Genomic DNA, 15,064 nt, shown 5'->3' on the forward strand with positions numbered 1-15,064 from the left:
TTGCCCTGAGTTACACCCTCTTGAGCTTTCTTCAGCAATCTGACTTTCCCCTTGGTGTTTACACACCCTTCATGCTTTCAGATAATCACTGCATCCTTTCCAGTCCCTTTAACCTTCATCTAGCTAAGCAACAGTTGTTTGTTTAAATTTGTTCTCATAAATCACATCTTCCCACAGAAGTCAAAAGGAATGGCTGATGTACTTCTGGGATCAAGTGCATGAGTAACTTTCAAAAACCCAGATCTCAATTACTTTTTATTAGGCGTATGTTGCTACAGGATACACTTGTACTGAAGAAGTGTATTTGGCCATTTTCAAAATTGCCTAATTATTAAATCCTTGCAAATGAAGACTCTTTTTTTCTAAGAACTAGAGATACCAGCCTACTCTACATATACTTAAACAAGATGACTTCCTTGTAAAACTTCATCAACATGGAGCCAACGCAGTTAGCTCATTGCCCTTGGGGGCTGTTGTATCATCATTGATGCAGTTGGTTGAGTTGTGGAGGGTAAATTCCTCCCACTCACGCCACCACAGTCACAATAATCCTTCTGTTCACTAACTTCCCAAAATATTTATTGAGAGAATAGCTTGCAGGTATGTTTTCAGCAATGCTTAAGCCTGTTTTCACTTGTCTCTCTTGCTTGCCTTTTTCTTTTTTTTTTTTTCTTTAATAAATTATATTTTGGGAGTAGGTTGGCCAGTGCTTAAAAGCTGGAGTTTCAGACAGACAGCTTCTCCTCACTTTAATTACTTTGACAGGCACCTCTGCTTTCCAGCTGAGTTTGCCCTAACTGGAAGCAGCTGCTCTTTGGAATTACTCCCCCTCCTCACTGTGTTACAGAAGTAGTGTCTAGTGCCCCTTTAATGAATTTATGGACGTAAAATGCACAGTTCCAGGTCTTCAGGTGCGCCTGGCTGCAAAGCAATGTTTCTCTTCTTTCTCTATTACTTAATGAAGTTTTATGAAGTGAAACATGTCATTAGCAATATAGGGAGAATGAAATGTACAGATTGGATATGATTCTCCACTTCCTTGTTAACTCTTGTAAATGTAGAGCAGGCTTTAATATATTTTCCCATGCCAATTTGAAACTGATTTGAGAAAATCTTGAATGATTGTACAGCTTGCAGGGTAGTAGTGAAGAGTAAGGTTTCTCCAGAAGAGCACAGGCTCTGTGAATCAAGCTTATGCCTGTGTTTACAGCCACAGCTGAAATGAACACTTGTCATCTTGACTACATTGCCCCCGTCTTGCGAATGCTCCTGACTTCATCACAAGCTTGATGATTTATTTAACATCCTGCCACCTGGAGCCAAGTGATGTAAAAAAATCTCAATTTGCTGCTGGTTTTTTTAATAGTGGAAATGTAAATTCTGGCTTTTATTTTCCAATGAAAGTATGAAAATGTGACCTAAGTGCACCCTGATGACTCAGACAATTGAAGATGAAGCACTCCAAAAGTCTTGCTTTAAAAATTCCATTATATTTAAATGCAAGTGTAATTTTCAGGTGCCTGACATCTGTGAGTTTTGAACACTTATCATTACAGCAGAAATTGCAACACCACGTGTAACACAACTGCTTGCCTACTGCTTGCTAGTCAACTGCTGTTTGTTTTTCCATAAATTATATTTTAATGTACGTGTCTGGGCTCGCTGGGCGGTGCATGGGTCAGCTAACCCAGGGGCACAACTCTGAGAGGGGGTAGGACACGTGTTTTGGGTTGATCTGGTACTCCAGGGAGTGAGCAGGAAGTGTTTAAAAGGAAGGTAGGGCAGCTGTTTAGAAAGTAAGAGAAGGCTGGGTGCTCTGTATCCATCAGAGCCTGCTGATGAAAGCTGTTTCCAGGGATGGAGGTGAGAGGAGAAGCTCTGGCAACAGAGCAGGAGTCATCCCAGTAGAAACTGATCTGAAAGAAGAGGTTGAAGCCAGTACATTTTTTTCAAGTGGTTGCAGTAGGGAGAATTGACCCTGGGCTGACATGATCTGCAAGCAAACATCAAATAATCACATCTGATCTATTATCTTCACCTGTGGCTAGCTGAGATCATCAGGCAGGATTCTTTGCTTGGCTTCTGCATTAAGCAGGCTCACCTACTCCTTCACTAATAGTACAACTATGTGATCTGGGACACAGGCTTAAGAAGTGCAGGGTCTGAGCTTGGTACTGAATCCTTGTGGGACTGAAAGTTAGGCTTTGGTAGGGTCTGTTTGTTGCTTGTTCAGAAGGGTGGTGTATTAACTTTTAAAGAAACAGTTGAGGAAATAATCTGTGTTCTGGTATGTTTTTGGACAATATTTAATTGGCAAATTGGGGAGCGAGTGTTAGGTGGAGTGTGGAGGAAATGGCTTTTGGGTGGAAGTGGTCTGTTCTGGAAGAGAAGCTAAGCAATTCTTCCTTTCTTGTTTTCTTGCAAGTCTCTACCACTGGCATGTTTGCGTCATGTATTTTGCTGTATGTAATATTTTGCTAAGGGCAGCTCTGTATAATTTCTTATCTCTTTGTTGATAGCAAGCAGATGACTTTTTTTAAGATCTGCATTTCCATTGCTTTTGCAGTCACAATTAATGAAAGATCTTGGGTTTCTTTTCCCAGAAAGTGTTAGTTTTAGGGAAGATATTTTCCCTTTCAAAGGGAGACGCAATAAACATCTTTTTCTGAGGTGTATCCATTCTTACTTCAAAAATCTGAGCTGGTCACAAAGTGAGTAGTAATAACAGTCAGTCACACCCACAACAGTGTGAGCTTGGCCACCTCTCTTGGTGCTCCTCCCACCTTACTATAGTCAACTTAGTATGACATTTATGTCAGCGCTGAGCATCTCTGAAATACACGGCTATCACACGCTACTAAGTTGTACCTTATTTTTGGGTGGTTTTATGATGTGCTTTGGGATGAGATCATCAGACTCCTTTTCATTAGTAATTTACTAGGACTTTCAACAAAGGAATCAAAGGACGCCACACTTGGGAAAAGGAGAGGGTGAAGTCCTATTCCCAGTTCTGAGGCTTGCTTTTTGCCTTTTCCCTTCCCCAGTTCTAGAATTATTTGGGATAAGAGCAGCTAAAAGACACTGAGCTAAATAGTTCTGTCTCTGTGGATTTTGTAAGTCTCTTACAAAAAAGATTTGTATGCATCCTTTCTAGCAGATGCTTACAAAAAAAAAAAAAGAAAATTGACCGAGCTGTGAGTGACAGTGTAGAGGCTGCCCCTAGACATCCCAAAGGATGCTGAACTGTCTGAAAAATTAAGGCTTATAAAACTTTTTATGAGTTTTGTGTGCTGCAGAAAACAGATAGAAAATGAATGCTAACTAAACGCTGACAGGAGCAAAGTATCACAGCTAGCTTTGCTGTGCAGCTAGAGAAGAGGGGATGCTGAGTTTGGGTGAAGGAGGCAGAAGTAAGTAAGGTGAAGAGGGTTTGTAAAATGTGGAAACTGTGGACAGTGCCTGATGTTGTGGGAGACACGGATTTCTGATCTGCGAGTGGTTTTGGAGTGGCATGCTGTGCACCCAAGCAGGATCGTGGCTGTGGTGTCCCTAGGGATGTGTGGTCCTCACCAGTCACACTCTGGCTGCCGTAGCACCTCCGCTGGCTGAGCTAGTGCTGCTGCCTCCCAGTTAAGAAACCCGGTGCTGCGCTCCACGGTGGGGAGGGGAACTGGGCAGGATATAAGAGGCCTTTGTGGAGCACATCTGTGGGCAGGAAGGGAGAATACAAATCTTTCCTTTCTCCTTATGAGTCAAAAGGTATCCTTCCAGAAGAGCTGTGACACTCAGTGTGTTTAGATTTCTTTCCCTTACATGATTTGTCATGCAAAATCACAGTCACCAATTTTAACTGAAGCCTGCTTAGCAGTATTTGTATGTCTGCTGATCGTGGTGCTAGCCCAAAGTATTTAGACTACTGGAATGATTTTCCTGGGCATGTGTATCTCACTCCTTATCCTTTAATCTAGTAGCATAATGATATCTAGCAGAATGATGGATCAGGTGTAATGCGGAGAGCTCAGACTTTTATCAGAATAAAGCAATTCATTGTTCCTAACTGTTTTCTCCTGATGGAATTAAACAGACTTAACTCCATCTGGTTCGTGTTGGGCATATTAGTGTACTGCTGTGATGTGATACCCTAGTCACAAGGCTGGCAATAAGACTGAGACCTGACAGCTAAGCCTCTAAAAGAATAAATAATGATTTCTGACTGTACAGCAAAGAGTCTATGGTCTAAATACTGTCTATTTTAAAACCAGTGGATAAGTATTGTTTGCACTGCTTTCAAAATCAGGAATATCTTCTGTAGTTATCTAAGTGGCAGAGGGTACCGAAATGAGAACATTTTAGGAACATGTAGCACTTTGATGTGCAAATGCACATGATAGATCCAGTGCTCTCTTATAGTTTATGCTTGTATGTACTAATAGTGTCTGAGAAGGAGCATCAGCCTATTTGGCAGAAAGTGCTGATGTTCCCCATCCTGCCCCACACTAGAGGCTTTCTGGAGCGATCACTGGCATGTCTGCTTTCTGCTGGAGAGCAGCTACTACTAGCTCCTTTGGCTGATACGGGTGATGCAGAGGTTCCCACTCTGAGGGACCCCGCTACCAGAAATAATAATTGTACTTAAATAATTCTTAAGGAAAACACTTTAAAAATGAAGTAACACATGAGATTTAAAAGACATTATGTTTTAGAAGGACTTTTTTTTAAAAAAAAAAAAAGGTAGTGAGGACAATGATCCAAGGTGGATCGTGACAAGTTGATGGGGTGGAGCTTGCAGCTGGGAAGGATTGCAGTTCCAATCAAGGGCTGTGATGTGAAACTGCATATTTCAGTTTGATGACCCCCACCGAGGGGAAGGAGGGAGAGAGCTGAAAGGAGATACAATCACTGCTAATAGTGTGTTACATTGTAATTTGCTTGTGCTAAGAGTTTTAGAGCTTTTGTGCGTCCCTTGTTGGGGCTAACTGGAATTTTTATTTCTCCCTTCCCCTGCACCCTCGGTGCATACAATGGCTTGCTTATTTATTTCTCTGAAGCTTTGATGTTCCGATTTAGACTTGATATACTGGGCAGGGTGCTTGTTAGCGATGTTGAGAAACCTCATGCGTTTTGTTCATGCATGCAGAGTTAATTGCTAGGCCTCTGAGCAGGAAGCCATTTCCCTCAGGTCATCTATCAGAGAACCCATGGTGTTTGGTGTCCATTACACTGTGGGGCATGATCCACTTTCTAAGGCAACCCGATCTCTCCTAGTCTCGTGCAAGTAGTTTAAAATTGATATCAAAGTGCTCGGTGGTGTTTGTGGTATAGATTTCTTGGATTAAATGCCTTTTAAAAGGTTGCCAGCCATTGTGATAGTCTGGTTCTGATGGTGCATGTCATCTTTTCCATTTATTTTGGTGCATATTTCAATTTTTCACTATTAAATGCTTTGTCAAAACTATCATATCACTTTTGTGTGACACTGTGGTGAGATGATACACGCTACTTTGGGACAGAAAGATTGTCATCTTTTATCTTAATGATCATAGGTTTGCATTTGAGGTTTCTGTTTTTCACAGAGAAAGAGTTTGGCCTGGTGAAGGCAATCTCCCTAAACCCTCAGTAAAGAGAGGAGGATGAGGTTTTCTATGGCCACCTTAACCTGGAGCTGGGATCCTGCTCAGAGTATCCCTCTAGAAAAAAAGCCTGTCTGTCTCAAATACAGAAGAGTACTTTCCAGGTTGGTTAATCTTGCTTGATGTGTAGATGTGGGAAACTTACTAACTGCACGCCCACATGTAGCTGATGGTGTGATAGGAAGATACACTCACATGCCCAGTGCATCTGCCATCTGAGCGAAACTAGATTCACCACATGTGTTGATCATTTCCATCCCCTGTGTAGGGATTTGCAGAACAACAACCACAGGGAGCTTTGTAGCTGCTCTGTGGTGGGACTTTCCGTCCAGAGTGTACTGAGAGGTGTACGCGAGAGCAGCTGTGAGCCCATGCACTGTGGGTGTGAGACACCAGGGAATCGTGTCAGGATTGCTTCCCTGCTGCCTAGTGCTGCCCTGCAGTGCGCAGTGACCATTTTCCAAGTTTTCCAAATGTTAAGTGTCTGGTCAGACCCTCCTGTGAGATGTCCCAAAAATTTTAGAAAATTGACCAGATCTGTTTCTTCCCAGTAGCATACAAAGGTCCAGCACAACATGCTTCTAGATCATGGTCTCTTGAGTTATGGTCTAGACAGCTACAGAAAAAAATGCAAACAAACTGTTTTCTAACTTGCTAAATTTCAATTACTTTTAATTCTGTAGTAGCAGTTGTAACCCAAACCAAATACTGCAGTCATAACTTCAAAACTGTTGTAGCATCTACTTGTTCTAAAACTTCCCTACTCCTGTTGCAGCTGGCTTTTGTGAAACGCTCTTGCGATTTATTACTGCAGGACATTGGCATCATTAAAATAGAGGAACTGCTGTGATATCTGGGAGCTGGGTCTATTTCAGAGAAAGAGAGCAGGGACTATTTTAGCATATCATTGAATGTCTTGAAAATAGCATCTTGTGAATGTCTGAAGATGAATAGATACTGTAATTTCAAGACCATAGAAGATGATAGCTATTGTAAACTGCCATGGATTTGTTGCAATTCTCTCATGTCAATTTGTTTCTTAAAGCAACTGCTCCTGGAGTCAATGACTTCGCAAGGTTTTGGTTTGTTTTTTTTTTCCCCTAACCTCCCCTTTTTAAAGTCAAAGGCTTTGTGTTTCAGATTAAATTTAAAGTCAGCTGGCTGATGGGAAGGCTGCCACAGCCATGCATCACGCTCCTCTGAAAGTTGCTGCCCCATAAAAAGGATGACATCATGACTCAGGAAGCAGCTTTTGGACCACCACAATTTATAATCTAGCTTCTGTTACCTGTTGAAAAGTGCAGATATTCAGGACCTGCTTCTCCAAGTAGTGTAGTCATCATTGCACAGGGGCAATGACCTCCATCGGCAGGGAGGGGCAGGGCAAGTGGGAGTGCTGCCCATTGCACCTATTTGATCTTAATCTACTGCTGCCCGAGTCAGAGCAATGAGGGGGGTTTAGAATTTGTGCTGCAGAGTCGTTGAGTTTTTTTTAAAGATACGCCTCCAAAAAAAGACAATGTACAGAAGACTGTGGACAAGAAGAGCCCAGAATACTTAAATCACGAGATCAACAGTGTGCCTTGTTCAGATATTTTGAAAGTAGGTTGACATTACTGTCCTAAGTGGTGCAACGTGGATTTCAGAGGGTCACTGAGTAAATTACCCCCGACTAATTAAACCAATTTTGAGTTACGCAAGCTGTCGCTGAGTACCAGAAGACTTCACTGGCACGCCTTTATCCTCATACTTCATAGGCTTATAGTCGCGTACAATTTAAAGGTAAATTAGTAAAGATTTTATACCTGGTTTGGGCCTTTCATAATTTCTCATCACTCGTTAATAATTGTGATGCATTACATAGTGTGTATCCTACATGTGCATTCTAAAGAAGGGTCAGTAGAAACTGTGTATATTTCTACACCATCAGTGTTTTCTTTGCCACATTCTCACAGCATGATTCTCTTTAGTTTTTCCATCTGTGTCCCCCACCTCCTTTTCTGTTCTGCTTGTGCTGTTTGCAAGAGCTGCAGTAACCCAGTGCTTAGAAAGGTCTCATCCATTTCTTTGCATACCAGTTGCTGAGAAAGGAAGCATTTTCAGCAGCTTTTCTCTCTGGTGCTAGCCTACAAAGTAAAATAACCAATCTTGGGACAATCTCCTACTTTGAGGACAGAGACCATTTCTAGGAACATGGAGGGAAGATGAGGAGTGCAGTCACCCCGCTTCTGCTCTATGATTTCTACAGAAACTATTTTTAGCCCAGTTAGCAAATGGTTGTCATTTGTTGCTCCAGCCCTCCCAGGCTGCTGGTGCCATGCAATCGGTTGGAGTCTGGTCAGCTGTGGGGAGTCAGGAGCCCCCGGGGCTGAACAGGGGGGACAGCAGGGGTGGTGGAGCACAGGTGCCTGGCCCTGGCTTGTGTTTGGGTGGTGCAAGGCACATAACACCCAGCCTGGCAGCAAGGGGGGCTGGTGGGGTGCTGGACAAGCTACTGCCGCTCAAAGATGTCAGCTCTTAAAATGCTTGGCCAGTGCATGACAGCTGCGTATTGTTAAATACATCACTTCTTACCCCCACCCTGTGCAGACAGGTGCTTCTGAGAAACAACACCTTCAAACGGCAGCTTTTCAAGATGCAGCTAACGCTTCAGAGCTCAGGGATGAGCACCAGGAGCGAAGGACTTTCTTGCTGCCGGGTCCAGCAGCAGCGAGGTGGAGGGCAGGCCTTTGGGTGCCTCCTGCACCAAAGTGGATGAAGGACATCCACTGCTCGGCCGCTGTTACTTGACGTACCTTCCCCAACAGGCGTGCCCGTGTGTGCGGGCACCGTTGGTTCCCGTAAGGATGCAGGAGCACCCCTACTGCTGCCTGTAATTAGTGATTATTTAATTTCATGGGGCAGGGGGCTTGTAATGGGAATCGGGAGGCATAGATGGGGGCAGCGCTTCCCGAGGAGAGCTCTGCCTTTTGTGGGGTGGCCGGTGGCAGATGTCCCCTCGGGAGAGCGGTGCGGTCCCGGCACTTACACCGGGAACAGAACCTGCCGGGCGCCTCTCCCCGCGCCGGCCGTGTCGGGGGGCGGCGCGGGCCGTACCCCGGGCAACCTGCCCGCGGCGTTAAGGAGCCGCCGTCGCCTTTGCCGCCGGAGCTCCCGGCCCCCAAGTGAGGCGGGGGCAGCCCGGTCGGCGGCGACCCGTCCCGCGGCCCCGGGTGTCGGGGCGGGGGAGGCGACCGGGACCCCGCCGGGGCGGTGCCGGGGCCCTTTGTTGCCGCCCCGGGGCGGCCACGTGCGCCGGGCGAGTCCACGGGCAGGCGGGGGGCGCGGGGCAGGCCGGCGGCGGGGGGGAGGGGCTTTGCCGCCAGCCGGGTGGGCTCCCCCGCCGCGCCGCAGTGGCACCGCCGGCCGCGCCGTCGCCGGGCCGAAAGTTTGCGGGGCGGCGGCGGGACGGCCCGCGGTGTCCCGGGGCGGGCCGGGGCGGGGGAGGCATGGCGCGGCGGGGCGGGCCGGCGGCGGCGGGCAGCCGTCGGTGAGCCGGAGGCCGGGCCGGGGCATGGAGGGCGAGCGGGCGGGCGGCCCCGCCGCCCCGGCGGAGAGCGGCACGTCGGAGGTGTTCGCCCAGCTGTGGGCTGACGTGATGGGCATCCTGGTGAGTGGGGCCGGGAGCGGGGGGGACCCGCCGTGGGACGGGGCGGGCTGCGGAGCGCTGCGTCCCCCCGGCGCGGGGGGCTGCGGGCGGCGGAGCCCTCGCCGTGTCCCCCCGGCACCTGCCGCGGTGTGCGGCCGAGTGGGGGAGCGCCTTGGCCGCGCGGGCCCCGCACCCCAGGGACGGGAATTCCACGGGCAGACCCCCGTGTGGTACCAGTGGCCGCTTCGTCGCGGTTTTGGAGTAAAAGTTTCCTCGGCTGTCACTGCCGGGCCGGGGCGGAGCGGCCCCTGCGCCCCTTGGCGCGCCCGGCAGCGCCGGCGGAGGCTGGTCAGCGGGCGCTTTGTTCCCCGGCGCTCCGACCCGGGGAGGTCGGTGAAATTCGGGCGAGGGGTTGGTTTGTCGCCGCCTTTGCGTTCCACGCGCGTGTTGCGGCGTCTCCGCGGCGGGCTCGGGCGGGGGCTCGCGCGTGGGGGGCGCCGTCTGCGCGCGGGGCCCCGGGGGCCGCCCGTCCCGCGGCTGCACCGGGGGCTCCTGCGCCCCGTCGGGATTTTGGGAAGCGAGTTGCTGGGTTACCGGCGGCGGAGCCGCTGCGCCGGTGATCGGCCGAGGGGGGACTAATCCTCGTAATTCGCTGGGCACAAACAAAAGAGATGGCCCCGGTAACGGGGGCACGGGGAGTTCGGTTCGGTGGGCACGTAGCGTGCCGGCAGGGCGGGCTGGGTGGCAAGCAGTGAAAATACAGGAAGAGTCAACTCTTTATTTCTACTTGCAACGAGAGAATAATATTTACTTTAGGTGCAAGATGATAATTACCGCGGAGGACTGCCACTCAGCAAAAAAACAAATACTGATGTTACATACCTACCGCAGCTGGCGGTTTTCCAGTGGGACAGGAATGTGGTGATCAACAGCAGAGTGCCTGTGTGTTCATTTTAAAAGCAAATGAATAGGCTTGATGCGCATTAATTTTTGTTAACATTTGACCGGCAAACATTGAAGAATATTATGAGAAATACTTTTTTGAAAACTGCTGTGAAATGTAATGAATGGTAAATCCTTGTGATCTAATTCAGAAGGGTTATAGAATTGAACAGAGAATGTAATTAGCATTTTACGCTGCAGTTTTTTCTTTTTTTCTTTTCACATGGACGTTATTGTTAATATTCAAAATAACATTAAAAGCCCGCCTCGTGCCTTTTCTTCATAGAAATTCTCTGTTGACATGGCATTCAGCTTAATAGCACCCGGCTGCGTACACTCTTTCACTGTTCATGATTTTAATCTAAGAATGCAAGCGGAGTCAGTTCTGCCAGTTTGTAGGGAGCACACACTTGGTACTTTATGAACAGTCTCTTTCTCTCTTTTTCTGGCAGGTTTCAGTGCTGCATTTAGTAAGAGCAAAGTGCTATTGGATGCCTGGGAAGGAGTGTTTGAGGAGGCCAAACCAACAGCCTAGCATGCTGGGGCTCAGTGCAGAAAAAGATCTGATTCTTACACAACTAATACTTTGAATAGGTTTCTTCTGGCTGTATGAGCTAGTTTCCCATCCTGGGAAAATGGATGAAATTTGTTTTCTAATAAAGCAAAGCTAAAGTCATTTGTCTTAGAGTTGGTCTGCTTTACAGGAAGGAATCATCTTGTAACTGTGAAGTTGCCGGTTTATATTGGTTGCAAACATCAGCCAGCACTATTACCTTTTCTTACTGCAGTGTTTTGTGTTGCAACACAGTTACAAATATGAAAAGATAACCCTTATGTTGGGTCTCAAGTAGTAACTTACCTGGGGGAAGGCAGAAGTTCTCACTGCAAGCTGTTAGCTTTCTTCAGATTTAGGTTTTTGAAGAGTTTGTAGTCTTTGTGGCTGCAGAATATGTCTCAACGTGAACCGTGTATAAACTTAGTGCTCTGTCCTTGTCTGAAGGTGAGGAAGAGGTAGCTCCAGTGCCTTTTTCACTGCTTGTCTTTGTGGTACACAGAGCTGTGTCCCTTTCAAATGTGTGCTGTGAAAGGCAAATGGTGAACTGGATTTGTGGCTTCCAAATGGAAGTTTGTAGAGGTTGGTCTTGGTTCGTGGGACCATAACAGAGGCCTGCATAGCTGGCTTGCTGCTTTCATGTTGTCAAGTGAGAGTATGGGTCTTAAATTCCTGGAACTTGCAATAATTCATGATCCAAAATGTCTAGGGAGCGCAGTGGTGGATGCTGTAGTTATTCACTGGGAATGGCTCTACGAACCAAGAAGATGGTGCAGTGGCGGGCTGGCTAGGTTGGTCCTGCAATAGCTTGAAAGCTACCAAAGGAATGTGCTAGCAGAGGGGGAAGAGGCAGGACAGAGGAGCCAGGATCTTGGGAGGGGAAAACTGTAATGAAATGAGGAAGGAAGGTGATCATCAAAAGTTGGTTGATCAAATGAGAAAATTGCATTCTTGAGCAATGATCATAGGCTGATGCAGTTTAGAAAGGACCTCAGGCGGCATCTGGCCCAACCTTGAGCTGAAGCAGGGAGAGCTCTGAGGCCAGGTGAGGTTGCTTGGGGCTTTATCCAGTTGGGTCTTGAAAACCTCCAGGGACAGAAACTGTACAATTTCTCTGTGCAGCCTGTTCCACCGCTTCGCTGACCTTATGGTGGAAAAGGTGTTCCTTGTAAAAATGATGAAATGCCTGATTCTGCTCTCCTGATCTTAAGGTGTTACGGCAGTGGGGAGGAGGAAGAGGTGTCACCTTCCTTCCACTGGCCCAGCTGGAAGCCTTGTGGGGCATGGTGGTGTCTGCTCTAGGTGCTGGTTTGGGAGGAGAGGCTAAGGAAATCAGCCCAGCTGGTATTTGGTACTGCACTTACTTAAAATACAAACTGAGCCCCTCTCATTCAGTGGATAAATATATTTAATCGTTTGTGTACGTTTGGTTAGGTTCCTTAAAACAGGACCTCGTTAGCAGGGACCTGTGATGGCAGATCCCGGGTCTGGAGGGGAAGCTATACTTTTCAAGTGCTGCTTGTAAGCAGCATATTTTATGGACTTTGAAGTCACATAATAACTCTGTTTGACAAATATTGAGCATACTTGCAGCTGTACTGGGATTTTGCTGAAGTAAATGTGACTTTTCCCTATTGTGCTTATTCTAGTGAAATATTCCATAGGCGCAGCTATGGTATAAGCACCTCAAAGCTATTTGTGCTGTTAGTGGAGCTCACTAGATAACATAATTATACTTAAAATCTTCTGCTTAGTCCATAGCAAGCCCATGTTGGAACGTACTGGTTAATTATAATTTGCAGCGTCTCAAGGCAACGATGGATGGTGAAAATGTATTAAGGTTTTAGAGAGAGATTGCAGAAGGTGGATCATGAGTTGTAATGTAGAAATTCTCTGCGTCCTCCAAACTCCACACCATAAAAAGAGATATTTTTGGCATAGAATCATGTATTGATGTAGTGATAGTGAACTCTTTGTTGCCGAGTCTGAAGGTTTGTTTGTGATCAGATCTGAGAAGAAATCATAACACAAAATGAAAATTGTAAACTTTATTCTTTTAAAGATGTGTTTTCAAAACATGGGCTATTGACCTTAGTGCAGGGAAGACACTCCAGTGTCTGTCTTGTTTACGGGATGTTCTTCCTCCTCATATATCATAGCTGGAATAGGTATCTGGGTCAGATCCTGACATTAATGAAATCACTGGCAAAACTCTGATCAGTTTTGATGGAACAGGGATTTCACTGAAGATGTCAGTTTGTGTGAGGAGTTTTTGTCCTCAATGGCCAAGATGCAAAAGGTACAGAGGAACTTGCAAGAGATGCAATGAAATTAGAAGTCTTTTCAGCTTTTTATTTCAAAATGATAGCTGTTTTCTTCTTTCAAACTATTGAATCAGTTAAAAGAGCTGAAAAAAAAAAAGAAAATTCTTTTTTTTTTTATAATTTTTTGCAGTTATGCTAAGAGAAAACCAGTGCTTTCCCACCATCTGCTGTTAGCTAAGGAGAACAGAGCATTTTGAGGACAATAAAGCTTCCATGGGTTTGTACTGGGAGCCCTAGTATTTACATATATAATCTATCTTGCTCTCCATGTTTCAGTGACTATTTGAATTTCTTATCAAAGTAACAAAGAAACAAACCAAAAGAGAGAAAGATGCTAGCTGATAATACTACTGTGATAACATGTAATTACATACTGGTTAACATACTTGGGGGAGAGGAATTTGATATTAAGCCAGGGAGCCTGGATATCTGGAGAGATCGGGGAAGTAGATCCCCAACCGATAAAAGCAGTCGGAAGACTGCCAGGAGGAGTTGAGGCAGCTCACACCAGCTGCAGATTTCTCGCAGGATTGCTGTTCAATCATCGTTAGTTCACTGTGACCTCCCATGGAAATCTCTCTACTCCACTGCTCTCCCAGTGTCTTTTTTGGGGACTCGGTTTCTCTGATGTTTGCTTGGCACCGAGACGCCACTCTGGCTGAAGTTGTCGGTGCTCAGCATGGCTCTATGGAAAACTGCAGGCAACAGAGTAGCTGCTCCAGGTAAAATGTGCTTTTGAAAATGCAATATACTTGCTTTTTCTGATTTTTATTGACAAGTTGGCAAAATTGCTGTGGCGCTATGTAACTAGCTCTAAAAGCACTTGGGGACATTCTGATTCAAAACATTCTTGTTTCAACTTCTATTTTAGAGTGCATTTTTAAAGCGTATCCCAGTTGCAACAGTAAGGATAAACCTAGAAGGCCTGGTCTCTGCTGTTCAAAGCAGCAGGTATTGTTTTTTCTGTTTTACAACACCACGGAGTATATTTTGCTTTCAAATAAAGAAACCAAGATGGAGAGCGACTGACTGTCAGTTTAGGTGTCAGATTAAATTTTATATTTTAAACTTAACCTGTTGCATCTCCTTTCCCGCTTGTCTCCACACAGTGTTATGCCTATCCATGCTAATCCCTTTATGAGGAAAGACAGCTCATCGAGATAACCTTTGGTCTAGGCTTTTTCTTGCATGTCAGGTCACATAAAACAGATGTCTCCATCAGAGAGTTTAGTCCACACAAGACACTACTTGGTCAGGAATGATGAGAGGTTTTGGTTCTGGTGCTCTCTTCATTCTTTCTTGAAAGCAAATTCTGGGTTTTCCTGGCCTTTGATTTGCAGAGGAAAAAGCAGAGAAGATTTTTATATACCTGTGCTTTGTCTGCTGTGAACTGCTGTTTACTAGATAATAAGTATAAATTTAAGATGAATCTTGGTGATAGAATTTTATTTTCTAGTGTGTTGCTGGTTTGCTGTGAACACCAGCTCCAATATCAATATTTGGGAATATTCCTTTTCCTCATACTTTTTTCACATTTTGGAAGTCAATTAACAAAGTTCTCTCTGTCTTTTAAGAGCAGTGGAATACCAGATTGCCAGAATTTGCCTGTAATGATGCCTCCTTCCTTTTGTGGATATGAAAAAATGTCAGTCTCTAAACAGAAAGAATATGTGAAAATCAGTGCGGAAAGTGAAAAACTGTTGCACATGCAGGATTATGAGCACTTAAAGGAATTTTATTGTGTGGACAATGTGTTATGCTACACGTGCTGGTTACCATTTTCTATAGTCAGGTGAAAGCCTCTTATTTTTAGTGTACCTGGGAACAAATGACATTTTACAGAACTAGATAATGATTAACTTATTCTGATGCTGTCCAGAAATCAATGTAAATTAGCACCGATTGCATGAGATGCTGCGCGAGCAGAGGGGCTAAGCTGCATGAGCTGAGTGGAGGGTCCAGGATGTGGCAGAGTGGGGTCACTGTT

General features: G+C 45.7%; 1 protein-coding gene across 7 annotated transcripts in view; it reads left to right on the forward strand.

Annotated features, from left to right (window-relative positions):
• SASH1 (SAM and SH3 domain containing 1) overlaps positions 1 to 15,064 on the forward strand; it is a 566,328-nt gene that overhangs the window by 429,600 nt on the left and 121,664 nt on the right. The window contains exon 1 of one of the 7 annotated variants that reach the window (XM_040597951.1): positions 9,129 to 9,279. The exons of the other annotated variants lie outside the window; for them this stretch is intronic. Within the exon in view, the coding sequence (XP_040453885.1) occupies positions 9,184 to 9,279 (96 nt within the window). The 5' untranslated portion in view covers positions 9,129 to 9,183. Of the gene's footprint in view, positions 1 to 9,128; positions 9,280 to 15,064 lie in introns of those variants that run through there. 7 annotated transcript variants of the gene reach the window in all.

Source organism: Falco naumanni, chromosome 6, assembly GCF_017639655.2.
Source record: "Falco naumanni isolate bFalNau1 chromosome 6, bFalNau1.pat, whole genome shotgun sequence".
NCBI lineage: Eukaryota > Metazoa > Chordata > Aves > Falconiformes > Falconidae > Falco > Falco naumanni.